This window comes from Argopecten irradians, chromosome 11, assembly GCF_041381155.1.
Source record: "Argopecten irradians isolate NY chromosome 11, Ai_NY, whole genome shotgun sequence".
NCBI lineage: Eukaryota > Metazoa > Mollusca > Bivalvia > Pectinida > Pectinidae > Argopecten > Argopecten irradians.
The window spans coordinates 13,901,460-13,916,416 of NC_091144.1; the positions used below are offsets into that span (position 1 = coordinate 13,901,460).

Sequence of the window (14,957 nt, forward strand, 5' to 3'; positions counted from 1 at the left end):
ATATTTTCTATGTAAACTGTTACGTAATTCCAATATTTTCTATGTAAACTGTTACGTATTCCAATATTTTCTATGTAAACTGTTACGTATTCCAATATTTTCTATGTAAACTGTTACGTATTCCAATATTTTCTATGTAAACTGTTACGTATTCCAATATTTTCTATGTAAACTGTTACGTATTCCAATATTTTCCTCAGTTCTAACGTCATCTATGTCTTACATATATCAACTTTTTAGGAATGGATTTATTAACAATATCAAAAAGGTTTGTAAAATTTATGCAAACTTCATCAATACTACTTGATTTCATAAATATTTCGTTCCAGCAGACAAAATTAATTAATTAAAATCAGTTTGTGTATACATTGTATCTCCATATTCATTTAATTCATTCATTTAATTCATTTCTTTTACATGTATTTGCATTTTTACATCCACAAACAAGGATCGATAGCAAATCATAAAGTTAACATTACATGTATAACACAATAATAACATATTTCACGTGCATATGTACTAACGTGTATAACCGGTTTACTTGTTGTGTCAGCAGTCTTCATGCTTAAGCAGTGTCCTGCGAATGTGTCACGTGACTTGTGTACCTGTTCGTGCACCTGTACGTTCTTTATGTTCGAATTCACGCACTGGACAGAGACGGGTGGACATCGTTATTCATTGCTATCTACATGTATTTACCACACTTAGACAGATTAAAGTGGCGGACACGTTCTCTTGAAACGTAAGTTAATTGAGTAATATCTAAATTATTCTTTTTATTCATATTTGTTGATCTCAACTTGTATTTTTGGGGGGATATCGGTGTATTTGAATGACCTGCAAAATGTTGGCGTGTTCCGCGTCACAGGACACGAATTTCTAAGTTCACCAGCATTTATATATTTTATTTCTGCACCACAGGGACTTGACTTATAACGTAGGTTGTGAGAAAGTTCTGCTGTGTATTGTACTATATAATATCAACGGCTCAGAGATGTACACCTGCCTCTAAAAAAGTCGCCCGAATATTGATATATTTACATATTTAATACCAATATATTCTCTAAATAATAAGTTGTGATTTTTCCATGTCGGAAATTTATTTAAGAAATATATTGGAATATTGGTATATAAATACTGTACATGATTTATCAATGTTTGACGGAATACGGGCGAGACTTTGTATGAGGCAATCGTGTCCGTTGAAAATTGAGTACCTCTTCCAACGCGAGCCGTTGGTTCCAATTGTCCTTTTATATAGTATATATTTAGTACACATGTATATACACAGCCAGACTATCATTTCTCACAAATTCTCCCTACGTTACAAGTCCCTTGTGATTTCTACCATCGTGTTGCGTCCGTGTTATTGCACTCTCACTACATTCTATAATATGGTTGGTGTTTGTATTTTATAAATGTATACGGTATGAAGATAACCACTCTCTGGCCGAGCTTGAACTGTTATAACCATGGTATGATTATATATAATAATTTGGCGAGAAAGTAATGCCCACAATGTTGTTCAACGTTGAAAAAATTCTCTTATGGAGTCAACCTTTCAACGGGGTCCTATATTTTCAAAGGAAAAATGTCGGTGTGAAAAGTGCGCTTAATGTTCAGTTTTCAACGGTTTTTGAGGTCATTTTTCAACGTTGAAAAACCGAGGTCAGTTTTCAACGGGGTTCCATTTTCAACGTTACACCGGCACGATTTTACGTACATGTATTGTATATTATAGATTTACACCGTTAGAAATTCGAGCCAGGTCCCTTTGATTCGAATAATGATATAGATTGCATAAGTTGTGTCTGTTAGAAGATTGACCAGGGGTTAACAGCCCCAATAGGAAGTACAAGTAATGCATATGATGACCAGACATCGACTACGGAAAGATTCGCTCTAATCACATTGTTGAAAGTAAATTATACTTATACAGTAGAGTAAATAAACTTAAAAAAAAAAGTAAAAAAGTGCAATCAAAATAAAATGTCATGACTAGAGCGCAAGATTTGAGAAAAATAATGTCACTACTTCTGTCGGGGATCGAACTCAGGACCTCTATGATACTAGTCTGACACTCAACCGATCGAGCTAAAGATACATCATTAATACTTGTTTGGTATATTGCGACTAGTATCCACCACAGTTACACATTTAAAGACAGTAATAGTAACCCATGGAATATCGAGAATGGGTGTCCTTAACTATTTAAATACGTTCATTAGGGATATGGGACATGTTAGGGGATCTAAATTTATATTTAAAAATGTTCTAAACTAATTCTCGTGTCCCTGTGAGATCCCCGTGATGTGGTGAGTTGACCACTTTTCACTAGCCGGTCGTAGTATCCTATTGGCTGGATTAAATATGTTGGTCACGTGGCACGAGGACTATTGTTGGTTCTGAAATTGGCGCCAGATCTCTGCCCACTTCTCAGATTTTCTCTGACGATACTGCACGCTCTTTGCTATACCTATCCAAGATTCATCATGGAACTCTTCGTTGCGCTCTTCCTGGCATTGGAGGTGATCCTTCAGTGTCTAGGCAAGTTTGTGTACTGTGGTAAGGTATGTAACGTTCGTTTTTATTCCTAGTCCAGACTAAAGTTAGTTTTAAGTTATTTTCTGACTATAAACATATTTTGTTATCTGTACAAGAACAATAGGAACAAGTTATTTCAACTTATGAAGCCTTCTCATATCAACATGTTTATATGATTTTAACATTTCAAATATGTAAGTACTGTTGGTAATACTGACGAGTTTCTTAATAATTCTTCTGTTTTATCTGATTTTGATAACTCGAGTGTCTAATGAGTTGGATTCCCCTATGACAAATACAGTACTGAAGTTAGATATATATATAATGATGTATAACAAAGTGCTTAAGTATGTAACCCACCCGGAGTTTACAATCTTCTAAATGATTTTTTTTTGTTAAACAAGGGGCCTTTACTTTACTCCAATTCTATCAAAACTTTTCAGTGCTATTTTTGATTCTGGTTCGGTTTGGACTACAGGTATCATTTTACCATTATTAAAATGCAAATGACACCTACCGTAACTATAGAGGAATTACATTAGTAACTATTTACTTCTGTTTTAAATAATAGACTTTTAAAATGGTCGAGTAATTATAATATTACTTACAACCAGTTTGGGTTTCAGTCTGGTTTTGGAACAAGTGATACTATTTTGCCTTACATGGTATTATCCAAAAATGTTGTCTGCGTAAGCTGTACTGTTGTTTCATTGATTACCGTAAGGATTTTGATAGAATATTGAGAAATTATTTTTAAAACTGTAAAAAAAGAATTCATCAGGTTGGGGACCATCCCGTATATGCAGGATAGTCCTGCATTTGAGTAATAGTCCTGTATTTGAGGGATAAATTTATTTTCTATGTTGAAAAGTTATTTTCTGACTATAAACATATTTTGTTATCTGTACAAGAACAATAGGAACAAGTTATTTCAACTGATGAAGCCTTCTCATATCAACATGTTTATATGATTTTGAACATTTCAAATATGTAAGTACTGTTGGTAATACTGACGAGTTTCTTAATAATTCTTCTGTTTTATCTGATTTTGATAACTCGAGTGTCTAATGAGTTGGATTCCCCTATGACAAATACAGTACTGAAGTTAGATATATATATAATGAGTGATGTATAACAAAGTGCTTAAGTATGTAACCCACCCGGAGTTTACAATCTTCTAAATGATTTTTTTTTGTTAAACAAGGGGCCTTTACTTTACTCCAATTCTATCAAAACTTTTCAGTGCTATTTTTGATTCTGGTTCGGTTTGGACTACAGGTATCATTTTACCATTATCAAAATGCAAATGACACCTACCGTAACTATAGAGGGATTACATTAGTAACTATTTACTTCTGTTTTAAATAATAGACTTTTAAAATGGTCGAGTAATTATAATATTACTTACAACCAGTTTGGGTTTAAGTCTGGTTTTGGAACAAGTGATACTATTTTGCCTTACATGGTATTACCCAAAAATGTTGTCTGCGTAAGCTGTACTGTTGTTTCATTGATTACCGTAAGGATTTTGATAGAATATTGAGAAATTACTTTTAAAACTGTAAAAAAAGAATTCATTGGAAATTACTCAATACCATGAGATCAAATATATGATGGGTTAAAATTATGTGGTTTGTTTACATCTTCTCAAGGCCTGTTGCAAGGGGAGGTGTTATCTCACTTTCTTTTTTGTATCTATAACCAGTATGTTAATGATTTCGAAAATGAACTGATTGATACCTCTTGTGATGCTATATTCTTAAATATTTCTTTTTTTTTGTACGACGATGACACTACTCTTTTGCAGAATCTTCATCTGGCCTGCAGAAAATGTTAAATTCCTTAAAATATTAGTGATAATTGGCACCGATAATAGCACACAAAAACAAAAATCATCGTATTCTGAAATGGTGGTAGATTCTGCTCTATATATGAAACTCTGTTGACACAGTATTACACATATATATATATATATATATAGAGAGAGAAACATGTCTATAGAGCTAAACGCCTGTAGTGCATGTAATATGTTTTTTCCTATATAAACTAAAGTAAACTTGACCCCTCCCCAGGGGGTAACGTGATATATAATTCAAAATTTTTATAAAACACCTTAAGACCTTTCTATCTATCATTATTTGATTCTACTATTTCCAGAATTTTAGAAAAAAAATAATGTTTAGCCTATTTGACCCTTTTTTAGCCCCGCCCTTCTGCCCCCAGGGGGTCGGCCTGGACCAATATGGATATGATGTTAAAATGCTATCTCAGGCTAATAATTCTCACCAAGTTTGACTCGTTTCCAATGAAAATTGAGCAAAAAATGCTCATAAAAGTGTTTTCCCCATATAACTTATAGTAAACTTGACCCCCTCCCCAGGGGGAAACGTGAGACCCCAGGGTCATATAATTCACATTTTTTTGTAAAGGACCTTAAGACCTTTCTGTTTATGAAAAGTATTTGATTCTACCATTTTCAGAATTTCGGAAGATTTTTGAAGTTTTAGCCTATTTGACCCCTTTTGACCCCGCCCCTAAGGCCCCTGTGGGTCAGTCATAGAAAATTTGTTAATATGATTAAATGGCCATCTCATACTGATAATTCTGACAACATTTGACTCATTTCCTATTATAAATGACCAAATAATGCTCAAAAATGTGTTTCCCCAATATAAACTATAGTAAACTTAATCTCCTCCCCAGGGGGAAACTAGAGACCCCAGGGTCATATAATTCACAATTTTTGTAAAGGACCTTAAGACCTTTCTATCTACATGTGCATGAAGAGTATTTGATTCTACCACATCTGTGAGTAGAGAAGAAGATTTTTGAAATTTTACTCAATTTTATCCCTTTTGGCCCCTTCCAACATCCCCCTGGGGGGTGGGGACCATATAGTTCACAATTTTGATTGATCGTATGCCTTAGAAGGTTTGTGCAAAATTTCATTGAAATTGCTTCAGCAGTTTTGGAGAAGAAGTCGAAAATGTAAATTGTTTACGGACATACGACGCACGACGGACGACGACGGACAAAAGGCGATTGTGGTCACTTGAGACTTCGTCTCAGGTGACCTAAAAACATACGGACTTCTCCGGGTTTATGTAATGATAATTTGTTTGCAATAATATCCCCACCGGTACCCCTTACACACATAAAATCTTCAACAGCAAGTAACCAGTCAACACACGTAAATCGTTTTGGCCAGCCAATAAAAGTGAACAGATTATTTAAAATGTAATGATAATTTGTTTGTAATATCCCTATCGGTACCCCTTCACACATGAAATCTTCAACAGCAAGTACCAATCAACTCACGTAAATCGTTTTGGCCAGCCAATTAAAGTGAACAGACTATTTATAACCATGAGAAATCCAAACAAAATGGCAGGCAAAGCGACCGAATATAATAGCTACCATCCTGGGATGGTAGCAAAAATGCTCATGGATTAGTCTAATGTTCCATGGCGCACGTATTGTTTAGGGCGAGCGTATGCGCGTACTCTCGACCTTTCGTTTTCCTTGTCGGGTGAGTAGTCTCTGTACATCCGCTATATATGCGCAGGTTCCAACTGCGCACGTGATACCGGAAGTCACTGTCTTATACCATTTAATAGTTTTCGTCGTGATTTAGTGACACTAACCTTTCAAAAATGAAATATATCTTTCAGCGATATTCTTCTGTAAATTAACACAGTGACATTAAACAGTGCTAAACACATTCGTTTTGTGTAAACTTCAAGCGGCGTATCATACAAACTCTTGCATCGGTCACGATATTCTAAGCATCTGATCGACTTTGGATACCTCCGGAACAATACAATGCGAATCAGGTTAATGAAGTCAATAAAAAAAAGTAATAACTTTTAGTACCGGCCAAAAAAATTAATTTATTTCACATCATCCTAGGCTCTAGGTATACAATTATACGTTGTACTATCGCTTACTAACCCCAGTGACCATAAACCGTATTTACTACGGTTCTAATAAATATTTATTAAATCACCCAGCCTTGCGTAAGAGAAACAGAATAAAAACATTATACAATATCAGTCCGGGTACCTGAGCTTTAGATCTAATGTACCCAGAAAGGCATTCAATCATGACACAGGTACATGTAATTCACAACGTGCACAGAGACTGGACAGTGCTGTATGTAGCGGACGACTATTTTGAACAGCGAAACAAGTCTATCGTGTCAATATCAATAAGATAAAAAAACTATGTAACAAAGAACACAATTAACAAAGTTCAAAGTAATTTCATATTTATAGTTTTGATGACGTAATTTAAAGGATACTATTTATTACAATACATCAAGGACATAAACCATCTCCCAAGGATAATGAGCGATAGTGCTACGTACGTACACCTGTTGTCGAGGATGATTTCATATGGAGTTGTGAGTATATATGTATGTATATCGGCGGGTTATTTACAAATTAGATGTTAGTTTTGTACGTGCAAACTATCTCACCGCAGAAGCCTTATACATGTAGATGCATATCGTTCTGGAAATTAAGATTTTTAGTAGTTAGCGAGCACTTAATGTCTAACAGACATATTTCTAGTTTTAACAAATTTTCTCAAATTAAGGGGAAATCCCAAAACATAACCGAACATTCCTAAAATTGTACAAAATAGCTATTATACCCCCTCCACACACACACCCTCGTAAAAAGCGACCCCTTCCCACTTCGTACAAGTAATTTCCCCACAGTACCGCCTACACCCGGTTTTATACAATATATGGAATAGGCTTATATCAGTATACATAAACTGTACTACTCCGCTAAACCTGCGTATGCTTTGGTTTTTTCCGAATATATAAAATAAAAAGCCTAATAATATAGAATGGTTTAATGGATTAACATTATACCTGATAAATTTGTAATTCTCTCTTATAAATCTGTAGAATATTGTGTATCGTGTGGCTTTATTTGTTTACTGAACTTCTGTCGTTCTTGTTCTTTGCAGGTTGTGTTTTACACTTCCTTCCGCAGTTTGGTTGACCGCGTTGTGACTTCGCTCGCAGTGGTGGTTAGCCATGGTCTTTCTCTGGCGGAGGCTGTGGTAAGATTTTCCCATGAAGTTATATTTTAACTCTAACTATAGAATACGTTATTCACTCCAGTAAAAAAAACTTTCTTTGCTGCATTATTGTAGCTCAAAAGACTTCCAGACAGATAATAGTGTCGTGTTTGAAGCATAGACAGGCTGGGCACTATATTCGTTGTTTTTCTCTGTATAATATGAACGCCAGTTTCGGACTAGTCTGATTAAAATACAGATCCTTTGAGAACCTTGCGGTAGATAAGCTTTTGGCTAAGTATGTTATTATCTTTAATAATTTTAAAAAAATAATTATCATCATCCTTTTAAGTACTCCATCTGATAATGGATCTGGCAACATCCCATGTGAGTTTCTTATTATGTGTTTCATTTACCTTATAAACATATTTTCATATACGTCCTTGATATATACTGAATATAAAGAAATTTTGATATTACTCAATCATAAATTCATGCAAATTAAATAAGGGGAGGTAACTCCTATACAAAGAAAATTACATAAGGGAGGTAACCCGTACAGATAATTGTATTCTTTCATATTGAGGAAACATTAATACACTTATGATGTTGTTTACAGTATATTATGTTAATTTCAGACATTAAACAGAAATGATATTTTCCAACAAATCTTTTTCTTCATGTATCTAAATGTATCAGTAATTTTCAGTTTCCATGTTTAATCAGAAATATTGTGTTTATACAAGACGAGAAATGTTGGACATACTTTCATTCGAAAAATAAATGACAGAGTGTTTCAACATTTTCAGTGACATTTTCCGTCAGATTTATTCATTAAATGTAATTTTGTTTCAGTAAAATGATTCTATGTAAAAAAATCCACTCAAATCGTTTTGATATTTTGTGGGATTGTATTGTGTTGAGATTTGGACATATCGTTCCTCATTTCTCTTTATCTAAATTGTTGTTTTGAAAGTATTCTTTACACTTTACTTTTGCAATAGGTTTACAATCCGGCATAAAATTTGTGTTTATTTCCCATTTAGTATTTCAGAAGAAAGTAGTATTTCTTTAATATGTTTGTTTTTAATATTTTAAACCAGAATTAATATACTGTTCAGTAAGTTGAACATAAATTATCTAGTAATTATCCGAGTATTTGTGAGAAAATTTGAGGAATAGAATAGAGAAAAGTAACTGCTATTTATGATTTATGTTCTCTTTTAAATACCAAATATCTAATATATTTTGTTTAAAATATGGTGATTAACCATTTATCTTTAAAACAGCATTTCTAAAGACGTTTTGGTTTATAATTTCGCTTAAGCCAGACTCGACTCTACATAACTGATATCATAAACCACAAACATATCTAGTCAATATTTCGGCAATATTATCTCTTGCATATCTGCTGAATATTTTGTAATATGCGCCTATACTTGTTTACTGAACTGTGTACTTGTGATCTTGCAGGTTGTGTACGCTACCTGCTGCTGCCGAGGAGAGGTTTTCCCTGTCCCTGCTGCTGACCAGCCTAGCTCCAGCTCTGTTGTCCCCGCAGTACCAGTCCCAGCATCACCGGCTCCTATCCGCAGATCTGGTCGTGCCACCCGCAGACCAGCTTGGCATAAGGACTACGTGATGTGATGTCACAATGTACTGTAATATCCTTTTATCTATATCTGTTTGTCCATGGAATGATGTTGCTTGAGGATGTGGTAACCCCTCAAAAATCGTCCCAATTCCTGTCCCTCACCCAAAAATGTATACAGTAGTATACACCATTAATTGGTTGTTCATTACATCATTTAAAGATCAATCCACATTTAGGTAATTTGGTCAATGGTAATTTCCTCCCAAATTGCATTCCATAATTTTGTATCCTAAACGAAAAAAGAGCATATTGTTTTTGCTCCATTTCTAATTACTATTATTGCTACTTAGGGTCGTTTGAGGTACACCTTTAAGATTTCAAGGGATACAGAATATATACGGTATAAGGATTTCACAGACATACTCTTTTGAGTGTGTAAAAAGGTTTTTTTTCGGGATTGCATTCTGAGATGGCCGCCAGGGTACACTTCTCAAATTCTTACGAATATTCTGAAACTTTTTATTGGTATTGTAAATTGGTATACAATACATATAGTTTTAAGGTGTAAGGTGTTTGTGGGACACTGAACTCATGCAGTGATCCTACCAAGGTGTTATTTGAGGTAAATCACAGGATTTTGAGGATACTGACCACTTGCAGTGATACGACTGCAATGTTTTAATTTTGACTCAACTGAAGTGTACAGAAAGTAGTTAATAGGAATATTTTGTCCCTGGTCCTAACAATACTCACATTACCCTACCCCTATACCCTAGCACAATTAAGCACTCATTTAGTAAACTAGCATTCTAACCACTACTTTCTACATGTACACTCACAGTTGACCAACTTTACAGCCAAAGCGCTCATATGAGTACCAGGCAACTGCCCCACGTTGGATTAGAACTGGTCATCAAAAGTTGAAGGGTCCCTAATTAAAATGCAAGAGGCCTTAACGGTCTTTTGACGTTCTGGGCACCAGTAAAATAGGAAAAGGATTGAAAAAGTTAGTGGTGATTTTGGCGCCCATTTTTGAAGTTCAAAATGTGTTTTAAAGTACACTTGGCAAGGACAATGTCTAGATCCTATCAGACATATTATATTGATAGAACTTCAGAAGTTCAGTTTACTTTTAAGATGGTGGTCAGAGTAGGCATTTTTTATTTCAAATTAATTCAAAATATTACATATGTTCCAAATCATGTCCGGATAATCCCATACAAGTATTACTAAATCATACTTGTAGATGTAGTTTTAAGAAATGGAGACTGTAGTGGCCATCTTGGAATTCGTATCAACCCGAAAAATAACACTTGGTCGAGACCATATCGGAATTTCAGGCAAGTTTCAGCTTAATTGCACTGGTAGAACTTGTTCAAAATGTGTTTTCAATATGGCGGCTTTGGTTGCTATATAGGTTTCAGATCAAACTGAAAAATAATAACGCTTCTTTGGGACCATTTAAGGATGACATCAGATATAACTTCAGACACATATAAGGTAAATTTGTGAAGTTTAAAATGTTATCGGACAGTGCATGACGCAAAGTGGAAAAAGCAGCATGGCTATAGGTTATTCCAACCTTTTGGGTCGACCTAAGAAGGTGTCATATTTAATTATCTCAAATATTTTCCATCTGTCCTTCAATCCCCCTTATCCTTCCCCCTACTCTCAATCCCCCCAGCGTCATCTAAATCTAGGACAACAGGTATAGAAATTATAGAATTTTAAAAATTGTGAAAAAGGAATGAAAGGAAGTATGAAAGTGCCACATGTATTAAAATACATGAAGAAAGAGAAAGTAAGAGTAAGAAGGAGAGTGTAAGAAAGAGAGTAAGGGAGAGAAAAAGAGAGAAAGGGGGAAAGAGAGAGGGCAGTAGGGGAGAGAAAGAGAGAAAGAAAGAATCTTTTTATGAAAAAAATACAAAATACAAAAAAAAAAAAAAAAAAACAAAAAAAAAAAAAAAAAAAACAAACAAAAAAAAAAAATAAATACAATTGTAAATAAAAAGAAATACGATGGCTATACGTGTCATGCCATAATTAATTGAAATATTTTCATGTTTTTTCCAGGATAGTGATGCCATAAAGATAGTGACAACCATCAGGACAATGACACCATTAGTGGAGTTCCATCAAGGTAAAGTCATTATAAAACTACCACAAAAAGCTTTATTGGACCATGAAACCATTAGTGAGCTCCATAAAGTTTTAGTCATTATGAATGACTCGTTGAGTCGCCCAAGAAATGGTTGATACGTTATATAAATATAATAACGATTGTAAGTTGATTAGACAAAAACAATGATTTTCAGAAACGGGGGTAGACAGAGGGAAAATGAATATTGGACTTACAATAATGTTAACATTGATGTAGTCGACGAATTCAATTGTCTTGGTATGTTATTTAATTACAATGGTAAATTTAATTTAACTCAAATTCATGTTGCAAATCAAGGAAGAAAAGCTTATTTTTCCATATGTAGTAAGTTGAAAAATCATGCATTTAATATTTCGACTCGGTGGTCTATTTTTGATACATACATTAATAGTATACTGGAATATGCAAGTGAAATTTGGGGACATCATAAAGCTCCTGATGTAGAAAAGGTGCACACTAACTTTTGCAAAAATGTTCTTGGAGTAAATAAAATAACTTGAAGTATTGGATAAAACTAAAAGGTACTTCTAACTGTATTTTAAAGGAATGTTTAGATACTAGAATTGAAACTAATGATGAGTGGTCAATTAACATTAAAAATGAACTAGTAAAAATTGGATTAGCATACCTCTGGAGTGAAAGATACGTTATATATTTAATATTATTGAGAATAGAATTAATGAGGTATATAGACAAGAGGTTATCAACAATATAAGTAATATAACACGAGGTATACTGTATAAACATTTAAATGATAATTTTTGTTTACAATTTTATTTAAGAAAGCCTATTGACACTGTATATAAAAAATGTTTAACCAAAATAAGAATTTCGGCGCACTATCTAAATATTGAAAAGGGTAGAAAACAAAATATCCCACGAGAGAATAGATTGTGTACATGTTGTGATTTAAATGAACTTGAAGATGAATATCACTTTCTATTACAGTGTCCATTTTATGTTGATTTACGCCAAAAGTATATTAAGAAATATTATTACAGAAGACCAAGTGTTTTAAATTAGTTAAATTATAAAGCGTTAACAACGTTAAAGAATTACAAAATACTGGTTAATTTATTCATTTAACTTTTAAGAAAAGGTCAGCAAAGTTAAAAAGTTGAGACATTTGGCTGGAAATTTAATGTCTATTATATAAATCACTCTCCATCTCATTTGTTATATCAATTGTATATTTGAATTTAATTCACATTTTTAACACCACTGCTAAAAAACTACCACAAAAAGCTTTATTGTACCGTGTATATCTTTTTGCAAATCACCATCACATGGTCGCTGTTCAATTCGCATATTATCTCTGGTCCAGCGTTCGTCCATCATTTTGTCCATAAACAATTATTAATTGTTAACGTTGTTTCTCAAAAAGAATACAAGGATTTTAATAGTAACTGCTAAATTGAGAGAAACTATAACAATAAACAATGTATTGGCTGGTTAGTTAGCATATCATATGTTTTCCACCATGCTGATTCTTCCTAATGGCAGCTCAAGCATATGGACCTCTTTTGGTAACCCGTGAGGCTGTGGACTCTTTATCATTGCCTGTACTGGTAAATATCTAGGTATGAAAAATGTCTCCGTTAGATTAGTGATAATCATCAGGATAGTGAAAGCCCATGGCAGGCATTCCTTGATAGGGACTATTTGGTATTTATTTTTGATAAGCATGCCTCATTCACTTAAAACTCCCATAAAAAAGCTATATTATATATACAAACATAAAATCAGCGACGTAGATAGCATACATGTATCTACATTATGTCTCTGATATAGGTCTTCTCCCTATTCAGTTTCAGTTTCGTTTGTAAATAATTTGCGCAGGTACTAATGATGTTTTCTCTGTTGTAGAATTTGGACTGATTTCTGTGTATATAAGTTGCAGTGTTCTAGACTTTGTGTAGGATCCTGGATTGGGCCTAACGTTACGGAGATGTCCCATATTGGAGGTTACAGTGTTATCGTGCCACTGGATGTTTTCTTCGTTTTAAGACTGTTTAATAAAGACTATCTTATTCGGTCATATTTAATAAAGACTGTCTTATTTGGTCATATTTAATAAAGACAGTCTTATTCGGTCATATTTAATAAAGAATGTCTTTTTCGGTCATATTTAATAAAGACTATCTTATATATTCGGTCATATATTTGTTTTCGCGGCCTTAAATCCAGCATTTGAAATCTTAAGCATTGAGTGCTGGTGCACCTCCTGCTAACCTGCACTGCAGGATTTTTCAGGTTGGGTGGCTCGCTTGGTTTCATAATGGGCCATAGGACTCAGATATGTACATTTTCCACGTCCAATAATACCAATCCAGCAGCCTAATACAGCGTTCAAAAGAATGTCAAGTCTCTTGTGTTTTTATTTCAATTGAAAATATTTAGAAATGGAATAATTTATACACGGATTATGTATGAATCAGAACATACAGTCTACACTGTTAGAGTAACTTCTTTGGCCAATATGTGTGTAATCCATGTTAACAATATTCCTCTCCCTGATTTGCAATCTGGTGCAGTGATAGTAAATTAACACGCTAATTAGGACGACGGCGGGGAACAAAGGCGAAATCCGGGAAAAAGTAACTTTTCAAATGCTGAAATGTAGCCAATGATTTATTCTAAAAAGTCGGCATGCTTTTTTAAAGAAAGGGCCTAAACTGATAATTTCAAACTATTATTCTGGGAATTTTTCATGGGGACCCTATTGTATCATCCTTTTGAACATATTTTTTATTTTTTAATTTTTTTCATTATTGAAAAAGCTCTTTCCTTTACTTAATTGTCCATTTTGATGCTACATTGTATTAATAATTAGTGTGAATTACAAAATTTCAAGCAAAATGTTATAAACAGAAATGTACTTTGTGTTCTAATCCACATTTTGTCAGTTATGATTTTCTCCATATCTTTTTAATCATCTTAAGCAGATGTTTAAAAAAAATGAAATCCGAGGGAATGTAACTTTGCAATGCTGAAATGTAGCCAATGATTTATTCTTGCCCTAGGCGACATTAAATTCAAACTTGACCATAGGTACCCTAATAAAACAACAATTAGTGAATCTGATGCACTAACTAAATATGCTCTTGGGTGAAACAAATTCAAATTCTTTTATTAGCTGTAAGTTTTTCAACTTATTTGCTTTTTACAAATATAAAAATAATATCCAAATACAATTAACATACAGGATAAATGGAGAACGGACAACAGCATAACATTAATGATTTTCTTAAAGTAGTTGCATTATAAAAAATATTTACTCAGTAGATTTAGTTCTTTTAAGTTTCCAGTACTCAAAAGTTAACTTAAATACAGAAGGTTTTTCCCAATAATGTCTTTTTATTAATTTCTTTATGATAACTTTGTAAATATTGTCCTCAATATCACGATTAGGGTAAAAAAAACTTACAAACGCGCACACTTCTATCTAAATTTGAAAAACGTCCACATTCAATTCACAAAGCCTTATTTTTGTCAATACAATGCGATTTCTCTTTGGGATACACTTTGTCAAATAACGCTAAGAAGAGTTTTCTTATATAGATGGCAACTCTTGAAAAGCTATATCATTAATTCTTTGAATATTGGTAAAATATTTGAAGGAACAAC

At 33.5% G+C, this 14,957-nt stretch overlaps 1 protein-coding gene across 5 annotated transcripts; it reads left to right on the forward strand.

Moving 5' to 3' along the window:
- Positions 1 to 599: 599 nt before the first annotated feature.
- LOC138334803 (uncharacterized) lies at positions 600 to 12,993 on the forward strand. 5 transcript variants are annotated; one of them, XR_011210172.1, is made up of 5 exons: positions 1,600 to 2,570; positions 7,522 to 7,617; positions 9,049 to 10,509; positions 11,243 to 11,309; positions 12,834 to 12,993. XR_011210172.1 is itself a non-coding variant. In XM_069283542.1 (3 exons), exons 1-3 carry the CDS (start codon positions 2,493 to 2,495, stop codon positions 9,220 to 9,222), a joined length of 348 nt encoding a protein of 115 aa, XP_069139643.1. In that variant the 5' UTR covers positions 1,600 to 2,492; the 3' UTR covers positions 9,223 to 11,162. The 5 variants fall into 5 exon arrangements, 2 of the variants coding, with proteins under 2 accessions (XP_069139643.1, XP_069139644.1); XR_011210174.1 differs by having other exon boundaries at positions 11,243 to 12,993; XR_011210173.1 differs by lacking the exons at positions 1,600 to 2,570; positions 11,243 to 11,309; positions 12,834 to 12,993 and adding an exon at positions 600 to 742 and having other exon boundaries at positions 9,049 to 11,162.
- Positions 12,994 to 14,957: the final 1,964 nt, after the last annotated feature.

What these genes read in the sequence shown, in the direction of transcription:
- LOC138334803 (XM_069283542.1), top strand. Translation starts at nt 2,493, where the DNA reads ATGGAACTCTTCGTTGCGCTCTTCCTGGCATTGGAGGTGATCCTTCAG. An exon ending in AGTTTGTGTACTGTGGTAAG is followed by an intron (nt 2,571 to 7,521) that starts GTATGTAACGTT and finishes TGTTCTTTGCAG; the next exon opens with GTTGTGTTTTACACTTCCTT. An exon ending in TTTCTCTGGCGGAGGCTGTG is followed by an intron (nt 7,618 to 9,048) that starts GTAAGATTTTCC and finishes GTGATCTTGCAG; the next exon opens with GTTGTGTACGCTACCTGCTG.